General features: G+C 37.2%; 1 protein-coding gene across 1 annotated transcript in view; it reads right to left on the reverse strand.

Annotated features, from left to right (window-relative positions):
- NT5C2 (5'-nucleotidase, cytosolic II) overlaps window positions 1–12,062 on the reverse strand; it is a 106,698-nt gene that overhangs the window by 32,074 nt on the left and 62,562 nt on the right. The window contains exon 3 of the mRNA XM_075534987.1: window positions 5,322–5,395. Within this exon, the coding sequence (XP_075391102.1) occupies window positions 5,322–5,395 (74 nt within the window). The remainder of the gene's footprint in view (window positions 1–5,321; window positions 5,396–12,062) is intronic.

Genomic DNA, 12,062 nt, shown 5'->3' on the forward strand with positions numbered 1-12,062 from the left:
ATTAAAAAAAGCACATCATCAGCCTATATGATCCAAAGATTATAAACCAAACCCTACACTAACACTAATCCTAACACTTAACCTATCCCTAATCTAAACCTACCCTAACCATAAGCTAAAAAACTCTAACTCCAAAGATTATAAATAATAAAAGCCAAGCCTAGAAGAGGGAACAGTACTAGAGATTAAATTCTAAGCACCCAGTTTACAGAAGTTGACAGTGAATGCCCCAAATCCATTTGTAGGGTTCCCACTTGTTTTAAACCTCTAATGAATTCCACTGACCATTGACCAGGGATGTGAAGAGCCTTGCTCTCATAGTGCACTGGAAAGTGGACTAATGCAGATGTAGCTAAATTAAAATTGAACACCTTATCATTTGTTCTCCCCTTTGATTCATTTTAAATTTGTTCTCCATCCAAAACTCAAACCAAACTCACTTCCATCAAGTCCATGCCAATTCATAGCAACCCTAGAAGACATGGTAGTAGTTTCCGAGACTGTAACTGTTTATGAGAGTAGACAGTCCCATCTTCCTTCCATGCTGTGACCAGTGGTTTTGAACAGGTGATAAGATAATTAGTTTATTGTGCCAACCTGGCCAAGAAACACGTGGGGTTAATGGAAGGGCGGAGAGATAAATGGCTCTGTGAGCCTCGCCTTTCTAGTTTTCATGTCTCTTGCTTTCTGATGGTGGGCCCAGAGCGCAGCTGCCTTAGCCAGTTGCCTGCTTCAGCTGGCCAGGCTCACTTCCTGCAAGACATCCCTGACGAGAAGTCACATGGACCTACCCTGATGCAGCCCTGGGTGCTGGAGCAGCAGTGTGGAGACCCGTGCCAGCGTTGAGATGCCTACACAATCACTGATTCCGCTTTCCTCCCGCAGTCAGTGTCATTCCGTGTGTTTTGTGAGATGGAGGAGGACTTTGTGGACTAGTGTTGGACATAGGGACTAATATTGGACTTGGGGGCTTGGGCAGCACTGGATTGGGATGTTTTCTTTCTTTTTTGGGTGGAGGGGGTGGATGTTTTCTTGATGTGCACTTACCCTTTATATTAAACTCTTAGTTTCTGTGAATTTGTTTCTCCAATGTACCCAGACTAACACAGCTGACCTTTCAGATCGTAGCCCAATGCATAACCACTATGCCACCAGTGTTCTGGTTTTTATTATTTTCCATTATTTTTTCACAATTGAGGTTTTCCTATGTTTTATTTTGTTATGGTTGGTGGGTTTGTAAATCAGTAAGTGGATTAATAGTCAATTGGGGTTATGGCAGAAAAGATTAGGGGATATGAAGCTAATATTAATGCATATAAAAATTGAGAAAATACTGATTGTGATAATTCCACAACCCTTTTTAATGTTTAAAGCATTTAACTGCATATGCAAATTACCTATCAAACTGTTCAAATTAAATAAATATAGCCCTATATGCTCCATACACCTAACACAAAAATCTTGAACTAAGTATCAGTAAATTGAATCCAATATATAATTTAAAACACAAGCCAGCCAGATTTATCATAGGAGGGCAAAATTGTTTAACTATTCAGAAATCAATCACTATTATTCAACATTTTAAAAGCCGAAAGAGAAAAATAATCTCAATAGAGGCAGAAACATTTAATATTTAGCACCACGTAACATTAAAAATGAAAGGCTGGAAAACTAATCGAGGGGAACTTGTAACCTGGTAAACGGCAGCTATGAAAAGCGTACAACTTAACATCATACTTTATATGAAAGACTAAATAGTTTCTTTACCCAAGATCAAGAACAAGGCAAGGAGGTCTATCCTGAATTCCCCCAACCAACAGTGTACAACGGTGCTAGTCAGCGCAACAACAGGATAACTAGATACAATGTAACACTAGTCAGTGCAACAGGATAACTAGACACAATGTAACATTCTGGATTGAATGCTGGGATGGAATTGATTTTAAGAGTGTATTAAAATGTGGGTGATTGGGGAAAAGCATTCTGTATCTTGATTATGGTGATGATGGTCACACAGCTGAAAATATTTTTGTAAAGCTCAGTCTGTACAATATGTGTTTTATTGTTATAGAACTTATTCAAACGTTTCTTAAAATTTTTTAAGTAAATTCATACTTTGAAGCATTTCACTTGAATAAATAGTGTATAGTCTATACTGGATGAACTAAAGAACCATGATGGACTTTTAAACTAATGTAGTAAAACTTATGCATCCACATTTCATTCAATAAATATTGGCTGGGCATCGACAGTATACCAGGCTCTATGCCAGGATTCACATGTGAAGGGAGAAAACCTTTGCTCTGGAGGAACTCAAGTGAATGGGGAGAACGTGAGTGAATGGATGCTACCACCTTCATTTCAGCATATAACTTTCTCTGAGACAATATGTACAAGATTTTCAAAGTGGACAGAGAAGAAAATGTCCCAGAGAGGGCTTCAGACAGAATGCCGTCCCTTTCTGAGTAAATACTCTGTAAAGCTATTACATTTATTCCAGATACCGTTTTCTTTTTTCTTTAAAGAAAAACATAAAAAGCCTGGCTTCTTTTATTCTTGTCTCATTTTATGACATATTTCTAGTGAGAAGTTCTTGCATGGTACCAATGATGACCACAGAAAATACTTACTAACCACTCCAATGCTCAGAGAAAGCTTGGAGGTTTGGTCCACCCTGAAGCACCTAAGACTTACTTGCAAAACAGCAGCCATGGCAAGCACAGTCCTCCTCTGACACACGGGGGCCACCCTGAGAGAGTGAGGATGGATGGGCAACTCTTACTCCTTTCCAGTAACAATGTTCAGCACTTCAAAGGTACAGTTTGCTTGGTGGTTGCTTTTGTAAATAGCCAAGTTTTTTAGAGCTAAACTTAGTAAATACCATTCTGGAAACCAGGTTGTGAATATAGGCTCAACAAATTTGTTTTTATACGTGGTCTGTAAAGTAAAGCCTGCTTGAACAATATATATAAATAACCACTCAACGAGACTATTTTAAAAGGCTTTGACCTTTTGAGTTCTTAAGACCCTGTATGTTTGTTGAAAAGAGGACAGGGCTGGAATTTGAAATTGGCCTCATTATACTCTGTCTCATTCATCATTGAGTCAACTCGGTTTCTGAGTCTGTAACTATTTACAGGAGTAGAAAGTCCAGTCTTTCTCCCTCTAGGCCTCATTATAAGTTATGGTTATTCATTATGTATATATATAATACATATACATTATCATTATGTGTATATATCTACCATCTGTCAGTTTGTCATATTGTGATGGCTGGCATGTTGCTATGATACTGGAAGCTATGCCATTGGTTATTTCAAATACCAAGTTTCAACAGAGCTTCCAAACTAAGACATCCTAGAGAAAAAGGCCTAATTAACTCCTCCCAACACTTAGCCAACAAAAATATTATGGATCACAGCAAAACATTGTCTGACTGGCTTGCTTTAGACATGTCATCAGGAGGGGTCAACTGCTAGTGTTTGGTACAGTAAAGAGCTGGTGACCTTCAGTGAGATGGGCTGGCAATGCAGCTGCAACAAACAACTACAACACTGACAATGCTGAGGAAGACACAGCACTGGACAACACTTCTTTTGCTGTACATAAGCTTGTCATGAGCCACAGACAAGTCATCGGCAACTAGCAACAACATATATGCCTACGTTCAGCTACAGCTAGCTAAATGTGCTCATTATCGCAGTGTCCTGAGGTATTTGTAAAATGGAGATGTGAATGAGATCATTAAAAAAAATGAGATAATCCACAAACCAAACGAGATTATATAAAGCACTCAACAGGGCCTACCACAAAATAAGCACTTAATAAAATTAGTAATTTCTGTTACCCTAAAATATAAATTAAGTATGTAAGTGTTCAGACTAAACGTAATCATTAAATTGCGAAGTAAAAACAATAAAAACTTTTAAAAAGCAAAGAAAATGTCTTTAGAAACTAAGATTTCCATGTTTTTTGTTTTCCTCTGTGGGAATGGTTGTCTTAATGGTCTATAACAAAAAGCACCAGGTACATTACACGGTGTCAAATAAATACTACTGAACTATTTCAATACAGTGAGATAATAAAACTTGTTAAATTTATTTCCAGAATCATCTTCCATTTCTTTCCCTGGACAGCTAAAATTCCAGAGCAAGAGATTTAAAGATTTTCTCCCCATTTAGACAGCAAGACCTACATTAGAAAATATCGTACTTCAGCCAGCTTTCCAACAAGGGCTCCCTTAAGTGTCTATGTGTAATTTGGAAAATGTGAAGAGTTAAATGTTGCAAAAACAACTACTAGTCAATAAATAAAAATGAATTAACAATAAATATAGAAAAAATAAAGAGAACTTAAGTCAAGGGTCACCTTATGTTATTTTAAATATATTTTGGAGGGTAAGAACCATACTTCACATCTGTGTGGGAAGTTCCAACAAACACTTGGATTTGTTCGTTTCTGAACACTTACTCTTTTCTACTTGTAGACCAAGTTGCACATCAAATTGAGATTTGTCAAATTTGAGATGGAAATCCGTTTTCTAATGTGGCTATCTATATAAACTGCTCCTGACGATAAATCAATTCATACAGGTTTTAGGGACAAAAACTGTGAGATCGTTTTCTAAGTGTCAGTAGTCATGCATATGCCACGCAAACAACACAAAAACAACATGCAAGCCTTTATCCCAACTCTTTAAGTCGAATGACATTTCCCCAGATGACAGTGTTTTCATTAAAACCATAAATTCTGAGGCGCACATCTAATACTTCGATTCTTCTAAATATATCCCTCTGACAAGAAAAACAGCACAAGCTCTAGTAGTTAAGGGCTTTGCTCAGCTGATAACGAACAAAGTTAATGTTTCTAGTTTTAATAGATTTTCACCTGATATATATGCAATGTCAATGAAAAATAAATACATTTTCTATTTATGTTAAGAAGAGATTAAAATCTTTTTAACTGAGAAAGCTGTACTTTGTGACAGTGAGATATAAAAAGTCATTCCCAGAAGAATAGCTTAATAGCATAAAAGCCAAACATGACCAAATAAATACAAACATTAATGTTGAATATATATATATAATTCTTATCAGAGTCTCAAAAATTAAATAGTTTAGCACCCGTTCTTCCTATCCATTTAAACTTGTGAGCTAAATTTCAAGGATATTTGGTGATTTAAATGTTTACAATCTTCAATGGAAATAGCTTGATAGTAAGAGCTTCTGCAGTGAATATGATTAAACCAAAAAGTACTTGTTGTGGATCCACTGTACTATATTGAAAGAACCGTTCTGAAACAATGAAGAAATGTCACTCACCCGCAAGTGTGTAATCCATATCAAAGCCAAAACACTTTATTTTTTCCATGGCTAAGCTTCGGTTCACAAACACCCTGTAGAAAGGAGTAAAGTATACATGTTGATTAACATGAAACAAACAAAAACTAAACTATAAGGAAGTTGTTTTGTCTGTTTTCCTTGACATTGAAGTACCATTATTAAGGTTCATAATAAACACTACCCAATTCCTATGTAAATCATAAGTGAACTGAAATATTATGTAAAAACATGTGACTTTATTTCCCTTGTGCTGGCATTAGCCGTGCCATGTAATTAAGACTCAAGAAACATACTCCTCTTTTCAAAGTCTGACCCCATGAAGTGAGTTTACTTATGGGATATTTCTTATCTATCTACTCTCCAGCTATACTTCATTTAATAAACAAAAGTTTATTGAAAAGCCTATCTTGTGCCAGACACAAAAGACAAAAGCATAATCATGCAGCAAATATTTATTGAGGAACGACTACTAGTCAGATACTGAGGAGTGGCAATGAGCAAAGAACGGCTGCCCTCAGGGAACTTAATTTCAAACTTCTTATCTATCCTTGGAAGGAGGGCTTATAAGCAAATTAAAGTTTTTCTTTTTCTGTTTCTGCAGGAGGCTCTTAGGAAAAGGGGAGGAGAGAGATAAGAGTTATGTAGCTTAAAAAAAATCAAGATTTTGTATGCTACAGCTGGAACTTTGAACTTTACACTTCAAGGCAGAACAAGTAATCAGATTTTGAGGAGGAAATGAAATATCAAATTCAAATGTCAAAAGGAAACCAACAGACATTGGGAAAACAAAGCATGTGCCGTTGTTGGGCACTGTCTGAGTCGTTTCTGACCCAATGCGGCACAGCAGAAGGAGCCACCGCCAGCCCTGTACCAGCTTCACTATCAGTGAGCCCATCACTTCAGCCACTAGGTCGATCTGAGTCTTCCCTTTTTTCACAGAACCTCTCCACTACCACGCCTGATGTCCCTCTCCAAGGGCTGGCTCTTCCTAAAAATATGTCTAAAATACATGAGGTAAAGCCTTGCCAACTTTGCTTCTAAGGGGAATCCCAGCTATATTTCTTCCCAAACAGGTATGATTGTTTGTCTGGTAGTCCATGATACAGTCAATATTCTTCTCCAACAACATCATTCAAATGAACCCATTCTGCCCTGGTCTTCCTAACTCACTGTCCAGCTCTCCTGGAGATGGAAAGTGACAGGGTCACTTTATGACCATTGCTTGGTCAGGGGAGACTTAGTCCTAACAGTGATTATCTTTGCTCTTCATTACTTTAAAGATATCTTTTGCAGCTCATTTGCCCAATGCAATATGTTGTTTTGACATCTCAGTATGGTAGATTATCACTAAAATGGCTTCGGAAAGTTAAGTTTTAATCATTCTTGAAAATAAGGATACACTCTCTACCTGATCCAGAGCTTGGTGTCCTAAACACAAAGGGATCTTATCTTTTTATTATCAAACCTTTCTTTGCCTGTATTAAGTTACTATTATGTGTATCAAAATCAAAATCATCTAAGAAACTTAAGAATAAATCATCTAGGTCGAAAGAAGAGCAACTGCACCGAGGGATGTAGCAGATTCCACTGGGATTTCGAGGACATTTAATCATTTTGAAAAGTTTAATCTGAGTATCCACCACCTGTCAGTTTTTCATCATGATATATTGCTCTGATGCTGGAAGATATAGCATTAATTCTTAAAATACAAACAGGGTCACCCATGCTGGGCAGATTTCAGCAGAACTTCCAGACCAGGAGCAAAGGCCTGGCCTTCTTCTGAAAACCAGCCAATTAAAGTATTGAAAGATGAGACCATCAGATTGGAAGGCACTGAAAGATGCAAATGGCATAGGATAAGGCAGAATTTCATCCTGTACCTCATTAGGTTGCCACAAGTCAGAGTCAACTCAATGACAACTAACAATACAAGTGTGTATTTTACATTAAATATAACGTATTACAGGTAACTTGTAAATAAGCATATGCAGAGATAAACATTGCACTCCTTTACTGATACTCAATAATTTGGAAACACCATTGATGACTTTATATGCACCAACCTTAAATGAAGACAAATTTTCAAATATTTGCTTAAAAATACTTTGGCCAAGGGCTTCAAACCAATAGGCCCTTGATTTCAAAGCTGTTATCTCCATTTCTCTGAAACATTTGAAAATCATCACCTATTTCACTGACATAATTGCCACGCACATTACATTGTTGTTGTTACTAGGTATGGTTCTAATCCATAGTAATCCTACATACAACAAAACTATTAGCTAAAAAGACACTGAGCTTCTGAGAGGGATTATATAAAATACTTACACCTTCTTTCCATAAGAACATCTGGTCTTTTGGAAAATTATATTTATTTTCTGTTGAATTCACATGGGATGAGATGGAAAGAAAACAGTGGACAAATGAACAATACAAGACACTAGGGAATAAATAGTATCCATTTCAACATTACTCTTGTAAACATCTCAAAGTCCAACATAACACCATGAGCCTTCTACCACTTCAAACTTCACCCAGTTTTTACTGATAAGTAAATCTATTCTATTATTGCCTCTTTCTTCACATACAGAAATCCTTTTGAAAGAACCATAAAGTTGAAAGATATGTCTTGCACTGACCAATGTCTTACCAATGTCAGTGTAAGACATGAAAAAAAATTATAAATTATCAAGAATTAAGGAGAGAGGAAGGATGGAGGGGAGGGAAAAAATGAGGAGCTGATATCAAGAGGCTCAAGAAAGATAATACTTTGAAATTGTTGATGGCAGTATTTGTACATATCACTTAATATAACGGATATATGGACTTATATATCTAAGAGCACCCAATGAAATTACTTATTAATTTAAAAAAGAAGAAGCTTTAAAAAAAAAAGGATGAGCCTTCAGGACCAGTGCCAGGAGGGTGGAGTAGAAAGGGGGAACCGATTACAAGGATCTACATATAACCTCCTCCCTGGGGGATAGACAGCAGAAAAGTGAGTGAAAAGAGATGTGGGACAGTGTAAGATAGAACACAATAATAATAATTTATAAATTATCAAGGGTTCATGAAGGGAGGGGGAGTAGGGAGGGAGGAGAAAAAATAAGGAGCTGACACCAAGGGCTCAAGTAGAAAGCAAATGTTTTGAAAACGATGATGGCAACAAATGTACAAATGTGCTTGACAAAATGGATGGATGTATGGGGTGTGATAAGAATTGTAAAAGCCCCCAATAAAATGATTTTTTTTAAAGATGAAAACTATGAATGCACAGTTCTAACTTTAAAATTAAATTCAGACTAGTGGGAGGTGGGGCACAACTGAATCAAATCCCTGATGAAAACTTAACAGTGACATATCCAAAAATTCCATGGGTATACAAGCAGAAATGGATCAGGGAAAAATTTTCTTCCTTGTAATGTAATCCAAGAGACAGCTATGTAGAACCCAAGAATCATAATAACAGCTTTGATTCTGATAGCAGAAAGATGGGAACTGGTTTCAGGCACAACTGAAATCACAGGAAAAGGTACAAATTGTTGGTGGGATGAAACTATCAGTAGATCCAGTAAAGTAGGGAGTTAGCAGTTTCTTCCTTGGCCAGAAGAGACACTGAGCTTGTATGGTGATACAAGTTTATCAAATCATATTCTTCAAGGATATAAAGATAACAGTACACCTTTATTAACCATATAAACTCTGAGAATGACATGTTTCAGCAATATGAAGTTCTTCTGTTTCTATAAAAATGATCACTGATAACCATTCAAGTTATATCCTCTTTAACTAGTCACTATAAGTATTCAATCTATATCTCTACTACATACCTACTATAAAGCAGCTGTCTTCCCAAGAAAACTGATGTTAAGTGCCAATGAATCAATGCCGACACATAGTGACCCTACGTACAACAGAGCAAAATACTGCCTGATCCTGCACCATCTTATGTTCAAGTTAGGAAAGACTTTATAAACTAAAAACAAACAAAAACCTGTCATCGAGTCATTTCTTTTTTTTTCTTGTATCCAAAATGGGTTTATTAGACTGGCTTCCCACTCTTCTCGATCGAGTCATTTCTGACTCTCAACACCCTACAGGACAGAGTAAACTTGCTCCTTAGGACTTCGGAGGCTGTAAATCTTTTTTTTTAAGAGGCTGTAAATCTTTATAGTGGAAACAGTCTCATCTTTTTCCCAGTGACTGGCTGATGGATTTGAACTGCTGATCTTACCTTAAGCAGCCCAATGTGTGAACCCACTACACCACCAGAGCTTATTAAGGACCTCAAATTAGGAAATAATGAGGTTTCCTATGAAAATCTTCCATCAAATAGAGGGGCCCGGCGCATATCGCTTCATTTTTATTCAAGCAAGTAACCTCACTTATAGAAGTAATTCCTGAATTTACAAAAGCTGCTACTTCTGTCTTTTCCTCTAATTCATTCCTATTATGATATTCAGGAAACACACTTCATATATACTCATTTCTCCTTTTCTTTCCAGAGCTTTTGCTACAAAACATGGGGGATGGGGGGGGGAATAGCATCAAGAGAATTCAAGTGAACTCAGTGTTCAAATATTTGAAGTGGAGGAAAGCTATACTGACAAAACAGAACAGCTGCATTATAGAGAAGCTGCAGTGAGCCAGAACTATAGCCACTGAAATTTACAAAGGCAGTCAACCGGCCAAAGGCTGAACGTATGCACGGCCTCAGGCAAAAGGCAGAGTTGAACAAGAAAGACCACTCTCCTGGATACCTTCTTAAGGAGAAACTAATTTCTTGGCTTCAGGCTAACTATTGTTCTTCATGAGGTAAAAACCAAAGGTGCTACATACAAGTATTCACAGGAAAAGGAATTTAAAAAGCTAATATACCTACTTTAGGAAATAAAATATTTCTACTGGTCCCATGAGCTTGATTGTACTTTTACCAGTGTCCGGTTATTTAGGTCACTTTTCTAAATCATTAACCAGGGGAACATACTACACCTGACCCAGAAGAACTTCACTACTTGTGAAATTAACCTGCCACAGTTTGATCTGAAAAGCAGCACAAAATCGCTGCCCTCGAAAAGCATGACTTAACTAAGCATCCAACCTTACACTATTGACCAGCCAAAAATTTCTACACACTAAGTCATTTATAAGATACAGACTTGAACAGTAAAAAAAGAGGAAAAAATTTGAGGAGACAGACATAAGAATAAGGTAAAACCAGGCACAGACTTCAACAAGGAGACACGGTAACTTCTAAGCTCATATTCTGCTGTAGTAGGCACGAAATCCAAAAAACGTTCTATCCATATAGATATAGGTAGCATCGACCATAAGAAAAAGACCACTAATAAAATGTGCTTTAAGATTAGGGATCCAATATTTTCACACTTAAAGAGACATGAGCATGCAATCTAAGTACATCTGAAAATCTTCAAGTAGCAAACTCTTAATGATTTGGAAAATTTAACTCAAAGCAGCATTACCTCATCTGTCACTGGTTGCTGTTTTACAAAGCGTAAAACTATCTGTGTCACTGAGTTTCTGAAGTCACATAACGAAATTCTTCTCAAAGTCCCTAGTATAGTTTTTCTTTCTCTTTTGATTTAGACCGAGCTTCAAAAAAAAAAAAAATCTACTTAGCTTGAGCCAGCTCCCTCAATAGCGGTTATCTTCTAAGACAGTGTTGGAGAAAACACCTCAGTGGCGAATTTAACTTGTCACTGGATCTCACTGTTGCTCCATATAAATCCATTTGGAATAGAATTTCTTTGGCAAAGGTTCACTCTATCCCTAACTCCTCCCCTTGCCTAGGAGTCACAATTTCCTGGCCAAATGCCTAACAACAGTAACTGCGACAACAAATGAGACTAAGGACATAAGCATAAAATCATCTTGGACATTTGTTTTTGGCCATGCTAACAAATAAACAAACACTGCCATTCAGTTGATGCCGACCCATAGTGACCCTGTAGAACTCCCCCTGTGAGTTTCCAAGAGATTAACTCTTTATGGGAGTAGAAAGTCCTATTTTTCTCAGGTGGAACAGCTAGTGATTTCAAACTTGTTAACTGACCTTGCAGTTAACAGCCAAATAAATAACCACTATTCCTCCAGGGCTCGTTTTGGTTCTAGATCTGCATAATTATACAAATTTTGCTACAATCCAAGAAAAAAAGCATCTGGTACTTTTTTGAGGAAGTAATTAAGATAATGAGCAGAGAGAGAGAGAATGAGTAGGTGAGTGGATGTATGTGGCTGTAAATGTGTGTCTACTTAATAGAAAAATATTTTGAACCTAATTCAGCACCTTTCTATCTCCTATTTCTGCTACTGGTACTCCCATTTTCCCACTCCAGCTCAACATCTAGGCTATCATTTTTACTCGTTCCTCTCCCTCAAACCCACACTCAACCATCCCTTGTGCTGTCATTTAAATTTCCATTATGTCAGGATGGAATGCAGATCTTCCTCTCAGCTCATACTAGCAGCCTATCCAGGTCCTCAGTAACTTTCCAGCACTCGTCACCCACAGACAGGACAAATTGCTCCCAAGTCAGGGGCATTCAGTTTTTAATGTCACAGTCTTTATTGACAGTAATAGTGATACAAAGGAGAATGACAGGTTCAGCTTCAGTGGCAGCCTCAAGACCCACAAACTTTAAAAAAAATCATTTTATTGGGGGTTCATACATCTCTTATCACAATCCATCAATCCATCCA

The sequence above is a fragment of the Tenrec ecaudatus genome, chromosome 16 (genome assembly GCF_050624435.1).
Source record: "Tenrec ecaudatus isolate mTenEca1 chromosome 16, mTenEca1.hap1, whole genome shotgun sequence".
NCBI lineage: Eukaryota > Metazoa > Chordata > Mammalia > Afrosoricida > Tenrecidae > Tenrec > Tenrec ecaudatus.